We start from the raw sequence: 17,094 nt of genomic DNA on the forward strand, positions 1-17,094 counted from the left end.
CATCTGTTACGCTGACAGGTGAGCATGCCTGGCTGAGGGAACCACAGGCACACACACACACACACACTGCAGCAGATCATTCCATCATCCGTGATCATCACAGGGTTAGGCACTCAGACTGGGGTCAGGTAAAGAGGGGTGAGGTGAGATACACAGGCACTTGTACTTAGTACTGGCAGCCTCCAGTCTGTTGAAGGTAGTAGTAAAAACTCTCAAATAAGTTTAGTTCGGTTGCGCCTTCCTTAGTGGTGCAACCTTTTATAAGCAGCCTAAAAACTTTAGAATTTTCTTCTTCCTGCCCTGTTTCTTGTGCCCCAAATGCTTCCCCGTGCCTGGGGCCAAGCCAGTCCAAGGGCTGGGTAGCTGAGGGTGACCATCCCCACACCAGCCTTTCTGCTACCTTACAATTCCCCCAGAAACCCCTGTCACTGCTAACAACGAGCAGGTCACTCCTCTCTCCCACAGGTAGTGGCTTTGGGGAACTTTTGTTTGTTAGCAAATCTTGCCTTCAGATGGCAGGTTGGAAATCCCCTCAAAAAGGACTGCTCCCTAACAAAGCTCAATCCTATATGCGAGCAATCAAAAGACATTTATTTATATAAAGTTCTGTAAAAAAATAAATTTTAGAACAGCATAGTTTCATAGAGAAAAACATTTTCTACAGAGTTCCAACTGCAAGATTTTTATATTGTACCATCATTAAATAAGGTGGGACACCATGTGAATTTCATTGCACTAGAAGAAATGCAAAGCATCTTTTTAATATAAAGATATACAGAGCATTCTAGACAACTACAGCTGTGTTACAGCTATGTGTTCTTTTGGATTTGGTCCAAAGAAACCTGAGTCTGTTTCCAGAGAGAATGAAAAAACATTGCACAGACAGCTGATCACTTGTTTCTTGCTGAAGGACACTGGAAGGATCACTCCCTGCAGCTCCCTCTGAGTCTAGCTCCCCCGACTATCAATCGTGCCCTTTCTTGGAATCTGGGCTTAAGTATTCACCTCACCGTCGTCACATCACGCTGCTTAGAAGAAAGTCAGTCTGTTGTCAGAGCCAATGACTGCTCCCAGTGGATTATCACCTCTTCTCCCAGATTTCAGCCATGTTTAGGTCTAAGTTGTTAAGGCCTTTCAGAGCTTGAAGGTTTCCAGTGTAAAAAGCTACATCTGAAGTAACCAGCCTGCAGTGAAACACACGACAAGATTAGAATCAGACCCCGTCCCATCCACCTGGAGTGCTCAGACCGGGGTTTGTTTAGGACTTTGGCACACAATTACTACAATACACGTTCAAATCCTATGCCTGGATTAGATATTTTAAGTATCAGTTCAAAACTCAATGCTATGGCTGTGGTTTATTTTACAGCAGTGATCATCCATAACAGGATTACTGCTGGGCATAAAACTAGTTCTAGGGAAGGGAGATCAAACCATGAGTTCAGAAAACTCAGCAGGAATTAGGCATTTAAAACTTCTATTCTCTTGCTGTAATCCCAGGCTTATCTAGATTTAAACTCCCAATTCCACTGAAACTAAGAATATTAATTATTGCAACATTAACTTCTGTATTTTAGAGGGTAATGATTCTAAGGTTAATGTAAAAAGTAACAGCTACATTGTTTATAACAGTTTATACAGAATTAAAATCCCTCAGACACTGTTGAAACATGTCAGGGGTCATGATGCTTCCAGCTAGCAAGGTGTAGGAACAGAAGTTGTATTTTCATATTAAAAAGCAGGAGTCACAGAACTGGATTTTTACTATTACTACAGAAACAACAGTTTAAAACAGGATGAGGATCAGAAGACCATGTTAAAAACTCAGTCAGTGAAGACTGCTGGAACAGCAGCGAGTGACATCCAGTGTTTGACGTTCTCAAACAGCCCCAGCGATGTGCTCCCAGAGAGCTGTGTCTGAAGTAAGGGACTGCTGCCATCACAGAAACAGAGCTGGGCCAGCTGAGACCTTCTGCCTGCTGGGAAATACAGCCCAGTATGTCACCAAAACACTTGCCCCAACCTTCCTGACAAAAAGGGATTCATTTAATCCACCCAGCCACAAGTTATCACACAAAACTGACAGCACAGGAGGAAGATGGCACAGCACAGTGTTTGGGACTGGAAATTCGAGTGTGAAACACCCCAAACGCACCCCAGGTGCTCTCACTTCAGTGGGGCTACAGTGGCCTCACCCCACAAATACCTTTATTAAGTACCAAAGGCAACAGGATGTCACCTTGTGAATACACACCAAGTACAAAGAACCATTACAGATAAACCCTTTCACAGAGTATAAGGAAGAATACACACAAGCAGGACAAACCATAATAAAATGGACACGAACAAAACTTTCACTCCAGTGACCTCTGAAACATTAACTTCCTTCTCTGACTTCTTCAGCCTAAGACAATCTCTTCTTGCACATGGGTAGGCTGATGAATTTCACCCTTACTACGCTGCAAACACCACATAACCCCCCTGAGGTCATTAAGAGTTATTATAAACCCCACCATTTCAGGGGACAATCCAACTGACAAGAGAATTCAGCCTGCAAGAGGCTGTAGGCTTTCCTGGGAGGTGGGGACATCAGGCACAACCAGGCACCCTCTCTCAGGAGAGGTACCACTGACCTGCTTGGGCTGGAGCAGGGAAGGGGAAGAGCTCTGTGAGCATAATTGTTTCAAACCTAGTTCTGCTGTGAAACCCATTTCTGTAGAGCAGCTGGCCACTGCACAGATGAAATGCTGCTTTTTCCTATTTTTACTTTGCCAGTGCCATGAGTCACCATCCACATTTCTAAACTGCTTCAGGAATCACGTAATTCATGTGAATTAAACTCTGGCTGCTGCTGTCACACAATGGGGGAAAAAGCAATCCATGATCAGAGGAACCTACAGCAGTTTTCCAATCTGACTAATGTCCACTTCCCAACCTGTTAGCAGGTGGATTGCGTTCCTACTTACTATGGAACAGCACAAGTCATGTCCTTTACTCTAAGAAAGCTCCACACCTGACATACTAACATGGAGCGTGGCTGCATTCTGCAGTCACAACTTTCTCTTTCTGCAGGAGATAATGCCTGATTATTTGAGCAGCGGAAAAAAGAAGAGTGCCCCGACATACCCATTTAGAGGTCCTCCATCATTGACCACGTTGAGGTGGGCCAGCTGCCTCTTCAGGTGGAGCTTGTAGCTTGCGTTGATTCGTAAAAACAACATCTACAAGAAACCACAGCACCAGAGTAAGGATCTGTCCCTGGGCTTGCATCACTGCCTCCAGAGAGGAAAGACACTGCCAGCACCTTCAGCCACTAAAACTTTCAGCTTTGTTTTTGCAACTCACGTGATTTTTTTTCCTTCTGTCAATCCTTCGGCCTCCTCATCTTTCTGGCCAACATACAATTTGTAACACAGGACAGAACAAACCCTCCCTTCCTAATTTTGTGTGGCACGTTCTTAGGAGGTCAACTTTTCTTATCTGTTTGAAGAATCTAACAACTGGTATGAAGGCTAGAAAGTAAAAAATCTCTTTCCTTTACTAGAACCACTTAAAGTGGTTTTTCCAAGAAAAAAATATGAAAAACAGTTTAAAGGGACCATTTAATCTAATGTGAAAAAGAAATGACAGCCTGGTGTATCCAACGACTGGATTAGTCCTTTCTGTCCTTTGCAGCTCTGCAGTAGCAAAAACTGTAGCAAAATACTGGAAAAGGACATCTGGTACAATCTGGGTGCATAATACATTTAGGGACCTTTGGAAGCCACTGATTTTGAGCATGAAAAAGGGCTCTGAAAACACATAACCTCTGAGCCCCAAAGTGTTGCAATTTGTGTAGAATTTCAGCACTAATTCCTGAATTGAAGGCTGTTCTCTCTAGACACTAAAAGGCAGCTCAAAATACTGAAATCTGTTCTTTTTGTGTGTCTCATCTCCCTACACATCCAAACACTTCCCTCAGCTCAGCCCAAGCTGTCTGCATGACTGCTGCCAAGCCCTTTAACGTGTGGGTTTCACAAACACTCAAAAAAGAATTCCCCTCTCCACACATAAAGTCCCTCTTGTTACTGAGTTCATGTACATTTGCAAACGAGGTGTTAGATGAGGCTCAAAAATAACATTCACCTGAGTTTGCTCCTCAGGAAGGAGATCATATATAGCTTCATGCATCTTTGCCATTTGCTTGCAGATATTCCTGAAGCATGCTGAAGGAACAGGAGCTTTCACTTCGTACTGGAAATAAACACACAACCAGTTACTCCTTCCTACCACTTTAAAATAGTTTATATAGCAGAGTTGCCAACAGCCACCTGAAGCTCTGCTGTGTTAACGACATCAGGAATCAAAGTTCATTTAGCACATCACAAATTAAAACGGTCATTGGGCATGAACTGAGCCAGCCAGGAATTAGAGATGCAAAGAGAATAATCTCTGTGCCAGCCACCCCAGTGCAGGCCCTGTGACTCGAGCTGGCCCTCTCCTTCACACTGGGATGAATCAGTGACAGACAAGCACTTCTACCTCTGAGAAATACGCCCCTCGAGTAATTCATGAGAGAAAACTACTTCTCTGGGATCACATACGTCCAAATTCGTGAAAAGTCAAGGAAAGGAAACCATCAAAAATGGAAACTCCTGAAAACTCATCACTGGCCATAAAAAAACCCCAACCACACCACCAAACAAAAACCCCACAAAAGCATTGCAGAAATACCTTGGAAAGCAAAGTAAAAAACATCCCTTCTCCCAGTGCCTGAAATCCAAGAAACAAGACACTAGAAAACACCAGATGACAAGAGATTTGCTACAAAGGGAACAAAATTCTTATGTCCCCACTCTGGATAGGGAAGATCTGAACAGGATTTGAGAAACACAGGAATCCTCTCCCAAGAACAGTGAAACAAGCTCTGCAGTTCCAGTTGGAGAGGCTGTGCCAGCAAAGGCCCAGGTGACACATTGGCAGGTATCTTTGGAAGGGTGACACTTCTCCATGGAGCCTTGCACGATTCAGGGAAAAACCAGATCATTACAACTACATCATTTACAAACAGGTTGGAGGAGATGGTTGCTGGCCTGAATTGTGAAAGAGAACAAAGCTTATCTGAGCATGACAGGACAAAGAAAGTCTTTATGGGAAAGCCAAACCACTGACCTAATTTTGACAGGAGAAGTAGTAGAAAAATAGTGCTTACTGCTCCAAGGGACAACCACCCAGCAGGCAGGATCGTGCCTTGAGACAAGGAAGTTAAGCAAGAAATTATTTCCAACTTCCCAGCATGTTGTAAGGCCTGAGGGAACTGGCAGGCTCTTACATGACTACAGCCAGATCAAACTCTTCATGGGCACAGGGAAAAGCAAAAGCCCCAGGAAGTAACCCAAGCTTCAGCCCTCCAAGGTGCTGGCCATTTTTATCTCCAGCTGAGGTCAACAGCATGAGGGATCAGACAAGAATTCACTGCTCTTCTGTCCAAACAATCACAAGACACCAAGCACCAAGAGAACTCAGAACTCGCACTGGCTTTTCTCCACGAACACTTATTCATGGAAATGAATGAGCCTTTTCCATTCTTTAATGGTATTATTTCCACTGTTCAATACCCCCATTCCTGTTTTATCTTCCTGCCAAGGATAACAGCTGCTGGGAAGTGTGGCTGAACCTCCTCGGCACAGTGGCACTGGGTGAGGACATTCTATGGAGCTCCCAGGGGGAAGCATAGCCTGGAAACTCAGAAGTAACTCGCTCATATTACCCAAGTGCCAGGTCTCCTGGTATCTCCTGTCCATGGCACCAAACTGTTTGTCTCCTACAAAGCAGGATCATGCAATTCCTGGTTTTGAAGTGTGCCGGACACCCACTGCTATGGAACTCACTGACTGGTTCAGATTTACACACCTCAAGGCAGGTGACCATTTTACGCACAGGACACTGAAATATTTGGACTCTCAGAAAAACATATAACCCCAAGAACACGCTGACATGGTTGTACTGACATGCCCATTTGCAAATTTCCTGGGTTTATGCCCTTCACAGCCTTCAGATTTCATTATTTCGGGAACAAGATGAGCCAAATGATGGGGTATGGTGGGAAGGGAGGCAAATCAACCCATGGTCTCCTTTACTCCTGGACTCTGTGGATTGCATTCATGGGAGCCAAGCACTCTCACTCAAGCCCTTAAGAGCTCTAAAGGACAGGAATATTTACAGTTTATAACTTGTGCCAGCTCCCAAGGAGAGCATGGGCTGTAAAGATGGAAGAACAGTAAGGGATGAGTTCTTACCAACTGTTATCAAGACCATAAACTGTGTTACTGGTTTGTTGTGGGCTAACTTGTTTGGTATTGATGTAAATACTTGCATTTATCTTTTACTCTCAAGAGATATGGGGTAAAGTGGCCAAAACGCCTTGTTAATTCACAGGACAGCTATTTTTAAGGGGGATAAAACCCCCAATAAAGCAGCAGTCCATTTTTGTCTTCAGCAAAGAACATAAACACATTTTTAAAAAAGTAAACACAATAGGGGCAAGGAATCCCAACTTAAATGCTTTTGGCCTTCTTTTTTTTTCCCCTCCCCTAAGTTTAGGTAACACTATTTGATAGACCAAAGAAACAGATGAAATGAGAAAGCACAACATAAAATAAGAGGAACAGCAAGGAAGACAGAAATGCTGCCTGTTAGAGCTGCCTCACTGCAGCTCTTATCAGCCTGTCCCTCATCTGTGATCCTGTGCTTCTCATGAGCTCCTCCAAGGAAGAGGCTGGCGCAGGCCAATCAATCAAATGTTACTAAAGAATTCATTTATTTCTCTCATGAAACAGTTTTTTTTTTTTATTTTTCCCCAAGGACCATAAGATCCAAAGCACAACACAAAGCTTTAACAGCTCGTGTACTTAATCTGTCGGATTTGTGGGCCCATGAGGTCCCATCCTGGGGAGGTCTCTCCAACCCTAAATTAAGTCACAGTGAGTAGAACCAGCCCAGGACCAGAGTGAACCACTGAGGAGTGTTCAAAAAGCAGAATACACTAAGAGCAATTCGTGGGACAGCGACTAATGCTGCTGCAGAGCAGGAACTGCTGAGCACAGACCTCCAGTCCCCAGGCCTGCAGCCCAATAAATGGGCTGGTCCTTCCCCTCCAAAAACTCTTCCTCCTCAGCATTTTTTTGGTGCTTCCTCAGCTGTCGGAAATGCCACCCTCCCGCTTCCAAAGAGGCACCACTGGAAAGAGCAGGAAATGGGACTTGCTGAGCCTGGCGGCAGACTAGAGCTGTCAGTGGTAGGAGAGCACTTCAGCTCCTGAACACACGAGCATCTGTGCCAGCCAAAGCATTTCTGTTCCTGCTGAAGGAGTCAATGGAAAATTTATTTTTTGTGGGAGCGACGTCTCGATGGCAAACATTAACACAAAGTACATTCATGAGAACAGCACAGAGCTTTCTGTGCTTTCAGTTTAAAGAAGTTCAAACAAGTCCTGATTAGGTAAGTTTAAGACTCCATTTGAAACATCTAGGCTGCATACAGTGAGACTTCCAATTGCAATTTAGAGAGTATATAATTATTTCCATAAATCATTACCTTGGATAATAGTTTGTCAAATAAGCTATCCATTATGGCAACGAGCTTTGCTGAAATTTCAGCTATGTGGTCGTGATAATCCTGTAAGGGAAGAAAACAGGTTTCATTTTCTAATGGCATTCATATTCTTCAGAGTACAATTGAAAAGCAGAACTTTGTGTTTAATTAGGAAATGCCACAAGAATTACCTTTGTAATGTGGTCAAAATGCCTGAGCATGCTAAACTGCTTCGGCTGCAGCCGAGCTTCAAAATGAGCCCTGATAATGGGAATGTAGTGTACAATGAGCTGTAGGCAACGTGAAGAAAGGGCTGTAAATTCAGAAAGAAAAACAATGTAATTATTGCACAGGAAGAGTCATTTTGTATGGACTGTATCTCCTTTAACATAAATAATAGATCTGACACAGTTTATCAATTTTTTGTTAGTCTCTTTGTTTCCACTGGGAACCCCCACCCAGTGAAGACCCCAGACTGGTACCCGGCTATTCGCACCCAGCTTCGGAAAGATATGGGATAAGGAACTAATTTTCCCAGAGGCTTTAAGTGTTTACTTGACATTTTGAGCCCTGAGCACGCACAGACATCGGAGAGATCTCAGAAGACCTGAATCATCACCCACCTAACCTCAGGAACCACATTCTCAAGGCATCAATGTTTTTTCTGCAGTGGTGTACAGAAACACCCTGCCCTGCCAGTGCTGACATGCCCTGAACCTGCTCGGGCTGCAGTGCCAACAGGATCCCCAAAACTGAGCTTATCCTGAGTCCAACAAGGCCTGAGCCAGCAGGAGGACACACTGTGTCATGGTCACCACCCTGGCCAAGCGTTCTGCAGCAAAAACCTGATCCAGCTGTTGCCCACAGCCCCTTGGGGGGCAGCCTCTCCACTCATTCTCCTCCAGCTGTTCCCTTTCCAAAAAGGAAAGGCAGACTGGTAATTGGGACACCCTGAAACATGGGAACTATAAGTTCAGATGCCTGTTTCAACCCATCAGTCAAAGGTTATTAATTTCAGGAGAAATTAAGTTTAAAACTGGAGGTCTGGAATATTGTGTCATGACTCTGCTGCAGCATGGAACAGGGCACCCAGTTCTCCCAGGCCAGATAGGTAACCAGTAAGGTCTTATCACCCTCTGTGTCCATGCATGGCACCAAAACTCAAACATAACATCATAAATGTTTAGGGTTTTTTTTCGCATTTTGGTTTAACGGGCAGAAGAACAAGCTTTGACCTTCTAAATTTAGAAATCCATACCTAGGTTTTTTGTAGTGATTGTTTTCAAGCCAACAACTTGTAATGCACCAGCTCCAAGCACTAGTTGGCAACTTTTAGAGTTGAAATACTGTGAGAAAGAAAAGACAGTGAAAATGCATGCTGACTCTTTATCAACTATACATAACCACAGTTTAGAAAACGCCATCAACAGAAATTTCCAAGATAAAAGAATTATTATGAAGGCCAGTTTCAGAGTTTCACATATTCCTTACTCCAGAGGAGTTCGTGACTATTAGTAAGACAAAAGGAACTTTTTTACCACTCTCAGTAGTCACTTGCCCAGTGTTTTTTGACTTAGCTTATGGTGAAGCACTCAAGGCAGTGCTTCAGCAATGAGAAGCAGAAATACTGCTTTTAAAAACAGATACCCAGTGATTTCAATTCAAGGACTAGTTTCTGCTTCTCTAGGAGATCCTTTAGGTGAGGCTTCTCTCAGGGTGAAAGAAAGCAGCAAGACAGACTTGCTGCAGACTCACCATGTTCAGCCTCCCTTTGAAAGCCATACACAAGAACAGCCTCATATTACAAATCTATAAAACAGACTTCTCAAACCAGGACCTTGGATGGGGCAAAGGGTGAGGAGCTTGCTGGTTTTCTTCAGTAGATGTGTAAAACACTCTGATAGGCCAGCAAGGTCTCTGGACAGTAAGACAGTTGCTGTCAGCATGTTCTGTCTTATATTGGAATTCTGCTTCATCACCCAGCTTGAGACACCAGATATTCCAGATTGGCCCAGGTGATGCAGTGGAAGAGCCATTGCTGTTGTCCCCAGTTCCTGCACTGAACGGAGAGCAGAAGTCCCAGGGCTCATATTTAAACATGTTTGTCTGTTGACACTGGGCTGGAAAGTGGGAGGCAAAACTTACACAGTGCTGACCCTTTCCTGTGTACCTGAAGATTCAGAAGAAACTGTGACAAGGTTGCCCTACAGCTTGTGTCTGCAACACAGAGGATTTCCCTCACACAGATCTCCTTTTTTGGGAGTGGGAGGGGTGTGGGGGGGTGGTGTACAATCCAGCTTCAATGATCTTGCTTCATGAGAATATAAGAACAAACCCAACATTTCAAACACTCCTTGGGTAAAAAGAAGAAATAATTTTTCTGGCTATTGCCTGGAGTCAGTCACAAAATGCAGGCCCACAGAGGACACACCATGAACCCCTCACCCCCAACTCTGAGCTGCCAGTGGTGTATCCAGGGCCAGAAAAGCAACCCAGACCTCATACCACAACCAAACCAGAGCTGCATGTGGCCCCTGACCTGAGAGAGGCATAACCTACCCTGCTCTCAGACAGAGGTCAGGGTCTGAAACCGTCTGACATTCACTTCATCTCCTCCTGCAGAAAAGCAAGACCTTTTCTTATACCTCTGGGTGGACTTCCAAAGCAGAACCACTGAGCTGAAGACAGATGTATCTCACACAGCCTAAGCTCCTCTGAAATACTGAGCTCAGGTTAGTGTTAACTGTGAGGCAGACCATTAAACGCTTGGTCTGGAAAGGATGATGGACACACGTACTCTCCCCTGCCTCCTGCGGGTTCTGTGCTGTGCTCAGATCACCTGTTGCAGACAGAGCAGCGAGGAAGCAGCAGGTCTGAAACAGCAAAAGAGCAACACCCCCTTCTTGTGCCTGCTGGGAGGAAAGCATTTCTGCACCCAGCATGTGGCCGTGAGCCTTCTCTTGTCCGCACCATCCAAACAGTCCAGATTTTGCCCATACACTGGTGTCATTTCACTCAGGTTGCAGCCACAGTTCAAAACTGCCTGGAATTTCATTACCTCGAAATGAAACCCTTTCCATTTTCCACCACAACAAAGTCCAGCTTCTGCTGCCCTCACGGGTTGGTAGCTCTGACCTGCCAGGACACCTCAAGTGGCTCTATTTTGTTCAAAGTGTAATAAACCAGCTTTTGTTTCTGCTAGTTGTTCTTGACATTTCTCCAATTGATGGCACCTTGCTGACAGATAGGAAGTACAATATTTAAACTGCACATGGTGTTTGAATACAAAGAAGTAAAGCACAAATGGCAGAGCTACAAGATAAGGTAAGGACAGGGAAGTAAAACAGAGAGGCAAATCTTGCCAAGTTTGAGGCACCTGCTGCTATTCTACCTGCCTGTGAAAAGGTGATGCAATTTCTGAGTGAAGCAGCAGCTGGAGAAGGAGAGGTGAAGAGGGGCAGGCCCAAACACACTGATCTGCCTTGGATAGTGCTTTTAAAGGGGAAAGTGTGTGGATGAATCTGAATACAACTGCAGGGAGGAGTGTTCCTGCATCTGGTTATTCAAATAAGAACTACCAACAAGAAAATTATTTCAAGATCCATCTCCCAGAGTGTGTTTCCCCTTCCCTGGCACCTACGAAAATAAAATATACTTTTGGAGAGTAGAATCTGTTTATCTTTTATTGATTATGTTCATGTTCAGAACCCTAATACTTGATATAATCTCTGTGGGCAAAGGCACAAGTGAAAGTCTTGACATAAATTAACTGCTAGGCCTTGGGGCCTAAACAGATATATATATTATGTATGTATGTGTGTGCATATATATATATATATATATATATATATATAAGAGGAAAGACAGCCCTCCCAGAGTTAATTCCCACAATAAATTGCATCTTTAATGCCTTTGACTTAAAAGGCTTTCTTATGGCACAGCAGAAAACACGATGATTTCTAGATAATTTATACGAAATAATAAAAACAGAGGAGCATTATGCAGAGTAAGACATTTGTCCACCCTGACAGCACAGCAGGTGCATCTGGAGTCATACCTTCAGTAAGTCAGACAGGCGGGTCAGCATGTCAGTGGCGATGGAAGGAATGTTATCCACACACTGGCAGTACTCAAGGATTATTCTTATTAGCAGCAATACTGTCCTACAAGAGAGGAAACAGCCAAATATGTCACCTCAGGCACAAAAGATATTGGAAAAAAAATAATCAAACACAGGCCAGTCATGGTGATAGAAAGCTACCCACTACTAGAGATTACAGCATTGAATAAACCCACTGACTGATGTGAAATAGAAGTAAAATATAAAAGAAGGTATACAGATAGTTATAATGAATACTCATTCCAAAGGGGGTGTGTGTGGAAAAAGGGACTTTTTATCACAGAAAAATCTCTGAAAAAATATGTAATGAATTCTAAGGAGTCACAAACAGAGAAAGCAGTTGTGAAGAAATAGCACCAAATATTCAAAGATGCTCAACACCTGTAATTTCCCCTGAAGCCAGCAGGTACTGGAGAATTTGGGAGCTACTGGATGGAATTACGAAGGTTCCACAAAGAGCAGGCATGCTCCTTTGAATTTAAATACACAGAAGGTAGGAAAACAGAAGTGAGATCAAATGTCCAAAGTAGATATTATAACATTTCAAAGAGTTAAATGTCATTCTTCCTTTAGGCAGTAGAGTGCAGAAAGATAATGAAAAGTCAGCTGAAAATACACACCTGAAGAATACTTTGTGAACAGCAAGGCATTTTTGATGAATGCCTCTTACTTGATTAAATGCAATGAAACTGTATGTTAAAGTGTCTAGAACTGAAACAAGTATTTGCACCACGAGGCTCACAATTGCTTCACACAGCTAAATGTAACAAGTTTCAAATGAGCAGAGATGGATCATCAAACACATCATATATTAGGTAAATTTTATCCTTTAAAGCAATGCTCCTACATGACCTGAAATGCTCTTTTGCAGTGATATCAGTTGGCTGGCACAGAAGTCCTCAGCCATCAGCTTCTGCTTCTAATTGAACAACGATGCATCATCATGAAGCAGCTCATAAAATGACAGCTGGTCCAAGACATTCTGCACATCACAACTTTTAAGTATGGGTAAATTGATGTGAGGACTCTGGGGAGTGAGATCTTCCAGGTTTTACTCCCTCCTCAGAAACACTTTCATGCATATTTAACGCTTAAGCCTCACAGTCTTTGGAAACAGCATGCTTTTAAATGAAAGAAGTATGTATCGCATATTTTAAAATGTCTTTGATATAACCAGCTCTAAGAAACTACTTTCCAATTCAAAGCAACCAGGATGCCAAGAAACAGTGTATGCAGCTTCTGAGATGGCCCTTTTCTCCTTCTGAATAAGACAAGCAATTTTTCAGTTGTGGACTCGTGTTTTGGTGCTGTTCAGACTGGAGAAAAGAGGGCTCCAGGGAGACTTTCCTGCGGCTTTTCAGTACTTAAAATGGGCTTATAGGAACGATGGGGACAAACTTCTTAGTAGGTCCTGTGGTGACAGGACAAGGAGTAATTGTTTTAAAGCAAAGGAGGGTAGATTCAGACTAGATATAAGGACGGAATGTTTAACGATGAGGGTGGTGAAACACTGGCAGGGGCTGCCCTGAGGGTGACCCATCCCTGGAACGTTCAAGGTCAGGCTGGACAGGGCTCTGAGCAACCTGGTCTAGTGGAAGGTGTCCCTGCTTCTTGCAGGAAAGGTGGGCTAGATGACCTTTAAAAGTCCCTTCCATCCCAAACTATTCCAGGAGCCTATGATTTTTGCCAGAGGTACCTAGATTACATAAGAAATAACAGTGTGCTACAAACGTGTATTTTCACAATTATGTGTTTTTATGAAATAATGGAAAAAAACCATTCAAATAAAATGATAAATTTTAGCCTGGTCATTCAGAGGAAAATCAGCATTTTAATGTACAGAAGAGCTTTTATAACTGTTTGGGAACTAAAGAGAAACTAGTTTGTGAAAGGAGAGGGATTTTCAATTTAAATCAGACTGCTAAAGCTGTTAACATTCATCACAGTTCTACTCAGAAGTTCTTGCCAACTAACCCACTACTAAGAGAAAAGTGTGCATCTTACCCAACTGTTGCATATTTTTGTCCTTCAACAACAAGGAATTCAGCTGGCTTTCTTTCTTCAGTAGCTAGACATTTTAGCAAGACAGGAAAAGGAATGAGTTGAATCAAAAAACAAGGGCAAAAAATGCTATTCATAAAAACACAGCGTTCACCTATTAAGGTTTGAAAAAACCCACAATCGTTCTTTGGAGCACTGCTCTTCTTTTACAATATTAATTAGATACTTGATCACCCATCATAATCATTACAACCCATAAAGTTACGTTATTATCTGCTGTGATTTTAGGTCAAAAATTCCACAGTGTCCCACAGTAATTATGGTCTTAAAAACCCCAAGTACAACAGGTTACAAATAGAAGAAGAAAAGCAGAAAAAGTCACTAGGTTTTCTACTATACATTCTCAAGTGATTGCTGTGTATATTAATATTTTAGCTTCAAATCACTTCTTCAGGCTTCACAGAAGCTCTTACTGATGCAGTTTTTCATGCTAAATTATCTGCCTGAAGGAAGCTGCAAGAGGTTATTTTAAAAGCAATGGTTGGACAAAGGTATTTTAGTGTTGTGTTCCATAATTGGAGTGATTATTACTAATACACTCTCTGCATCTGCTTTTTTATATTCTTTTTGGAAGGGTTTCTCTACCAAGGTATCACTGTATTTTCTTTCTTCTAATCTATGGCCTTTTTTCTCCCCCTCTCTGTGTGTTTTCTTCCTCTCCTAGGTATTCACACACATCTCTCACCACAATATTGGACGAGTTTCCCCACGAGGTAAGAACACATTAAGTATTCCCATTGCGCACACGGGGAAGTGGGGCACGAGGAGAAAAAGTGACTTCTCTGAGGTCAAGTGAGGTTTCTGTGGCAAGGTAAATAATTGAATGAACGTGAGTTTTCCCTTCCCTGAGCAGCCACATGGCATGCTGCCTTTCATTGGAACTGGCAGATGAAGTAGTGGGAAGGAGCAAGCTTTGTTTCACACAAGGGGGGGCTGAGCACATGCACGTGCTCCTCAGTCCCCGGCAATTCTTCAGTGGTTTGTTCTCCGAAAAGACCGAGTTTGTGCAAAGACTGTAAAGCCTCTACACTGGGAATACTTGTATAAAAAGGCAGTTCCCTCCCTGTGCTAACACTTCTGGGTGTTCTCAAGAAATGAATAAATCATTTTATCAAGGTCAGTACAAGAAGTTTCAAGAGCGGTAAGAGACAAATAATAAAGAAAATAGGTATCAATTTCCTTCTGATGCCCCCAGAAGACAGTGAGCACATGCAGATCAAGAGTGACATCAGAATATGTCCATCAGCAGTCACTAGCAGAATTTGCTGATAGTAAATTCATTCCACAGTAGGACGGCTAGACACACACCTGCTGGTTTTTTTTCAGGGAGAGAAATTCTGCCATCTGACACCGAATCGACAAGGTCCTGAAACTCAGCAGGAACTTCAGCTTGCTTCCAGCGCTCATTGTCCAAAAGCAGACTGGTTATAAACACAAAAGAGAGGAGGCTGAGAAAGAAAAGCCTTGTATTGAGATGGTTCTCCTGCCTGTAAAGTTGTGGAATCAAAAGTACAACAATTTTTAAAAAGCCACTGGCCCAGAACACTATGCTAGTCATCTTCATCAGAAGGAGGTGTCCAACAACGGGCAGCAGCAAAACAGAACAACACTGTGTTGGTCTAGAGATCTCCCAATTTGTTCATTCAGTTTGTCATAGGGACCAAAAAACAACACTAGGCAATAAAGGTCTTTATGAGATCATTGCCCATGAAGTAATGTGCAAATACTTGAAATTTTACAGCTTTTGACGGATGAGAGCAAATAGACTTGATGTATGTTACTGGCAAGGCTGTTCCCCAAGCGGTTTAGTTTTCTCTCTCTCTTTTTTTTTTTTTTTTTTAAGAAAACATTTGAAAGTGAATTATTCTTAAACTTCTGAGACAAAGCGATGCTGCTTTTCAATGTTAGCCTTGTGTACTTTCTGTAGCCGTTACTGTCCTTATTTAGGTAATGTAGAACAATACAGTTTGAAGAAATGAAGTTACGAAAAGAGTAAAAGTCTAAACCACTTGGAAATAATTGGGTTTTAATACGTTTTTTTCACCCCCTTAAGTATAACAGGTTTACTAGAGCTCTGGGCAACAAAAGATTGTGTTTGGCTGGCACACAATTGACAAAATCATTCACGGAAGAACAACAAAGATCTTCTACTCAGAAATACCTTAGTTTTGTCTTTCTCTCCTCATGAAATCTATTCACAAATCTGTTGGCCTGACTCTGAAGTGCTCCTCGCAAGGACATACTCTTCCTGCCACAGATCTGCTCAGTATCTACGATAAAGCCTTCCATCAAGCGAGAGAGAGTAACAAACTCGTTGGAATTCAGCTTCTCTAGGAAGCCATCCTGTATGCAAAGAAAACCACTGTAAGGGGACACAACACCACAAAAAAACCCAGAGATGTAAAGAAATAACTGGTCAGCGTGTCTGAGGGTTACTAGTATTTTAAGAGGCACATCATTTAACCCTATATGGGACATATATTTAACCCTAATGAGACTCCCATTGTGAGTGTCATTTCAGAACCCTGGGAGCAAATTCCCATTAAGCATGAGACACCACCAGCAGTCTGATCCATGCTCCTTACCTTTGCTCTTGCCATGAGGAACTTGACTGAACGATCATGGCAGATATCGGAGGCATTATAAAGTAACTCCTGAATATTGTTTGCCAGCCTGACCAGCTCCAGGTCAGTCAGCTTCATGTCTTCACCGATCCTATAAATGACAGAACCAGTAGGCTGACCGTCAGTTTATCGAAAAAACCATGTATTTCTGCACACAGGTTAAAGGAGGAAAGAGCCTTGCAGCAACTGTCAAATGCAGGCAGTCAGTTAATCACTAAAGTCACTTTGTACAGATGGGATCTTATAAGCTGCTGTCAATGTCATGTCAGTCCCTGTAGCAAGGAAATGCATAACTGCATATTTTTTTTTTTTTTTAATCCACATTCTAATTGCTATGAATGGTCTAAGAGGAAACAGGATACAGTCATTACTAATACAATAAATACAATTAACATTTACTGAACTAAAATTTACCTAGCTCCTGTAACACCTGAGCATCATAAAGCATATGACAGATAAAATACAGCATTTCTCTTCTGATGAAAGTGTAAGGCCTAATATATAGATACTTGGCACTTCCCTCAACCTTACTCCATAGGCTGTCATTCTATGAGCTTTTTAGACTTCAGGCTCTTAAGCTGGTTCTTTTTAAAAAACCTTGTATGACTCGTCTAGTGTTTTGAGGTCAGCACATAGCTCAGCTCTGCTCTTCATGGCTCATGTCATTAGTGAAGATAACAATCTTCTGGTCCAGCTCAAGGGACTGACAGAGTGAGA

At 42.7% G+C, this 17,094-nt stretch overlaps 1 protein-coding gene across 3 annotated transcripts in view; it reads right to left on the reverse strand.

Moving 5' to 3' along the window:
• Positions 1–728: 728 nt before the first annotated feature.
• Positions 729–17,094, reverse strand: part of VPS54 (VPS54, GARP complex subunit) — a 46,626-nt gene continuing 30,260 nt past the window's right edge. For all 3 annotated transcript variants that reach the window (XM_027898146.1, XM_027898144.1, XM_027898145.1), the window contains 11 exons: positions 16,339–16,468; positions 15,915–16,096; positions 15,062–15,174; positions 13,697–13,760; positions 11,630–11,735; positions 8,831–8,918; positions 7,764–7,885; positions 7,576–7,656; positions 4,126–4,233; positions 3,127–3,221; positions 729–1,184 (listed from right to left, as the gene is read on the reverse strand). In XM_027898146.1, the coding sequence (XP_027753947.1) occupies positions 1,082–1,184; positions 3,127–3,221; positions 4,126–4,233; positions 7,576–7,656; positions 7,764–7,885; positions 8,831–8,918; positions 11,630–11,735; positions 13,697–13,760; positions 15,062–15,174; positions 15,915–16,096; positions 16,339–16,468 (1,192 nt within the window). In that variant the 3' untranslated portion in view covers positions 729–1,081. The remainder of the gene's footprint in view (positions 1,185–3,126; positions 3,222–4,125; positions 4,234–7,575; positions 7,657–7,763; positions 7,886–8,830; positions 8,919–11,629; positions 11,736–13,696; positions 13,761–15,061; positions 15,175–15,914; positions 16,097–16,338; positions 16,469–17,094) is intronic.

Source organism: Empidonax traillii, unplaced genomic scaffold (assembly GCF_003031625.1).
Source record: "Empidonax traillii isolate 1590-97213 ecotype Southwest subspecies unplaced genomic scaffold, ASM303162v1 scaffold580:size560489, whole genome shotgun sequence".
NCBI classification, from domain to species: Eukaryota; Metazoa; Chordata; class Aves; order Passeriformes; family Tyrannidae; genus Empidonax; species Empidonax traillii.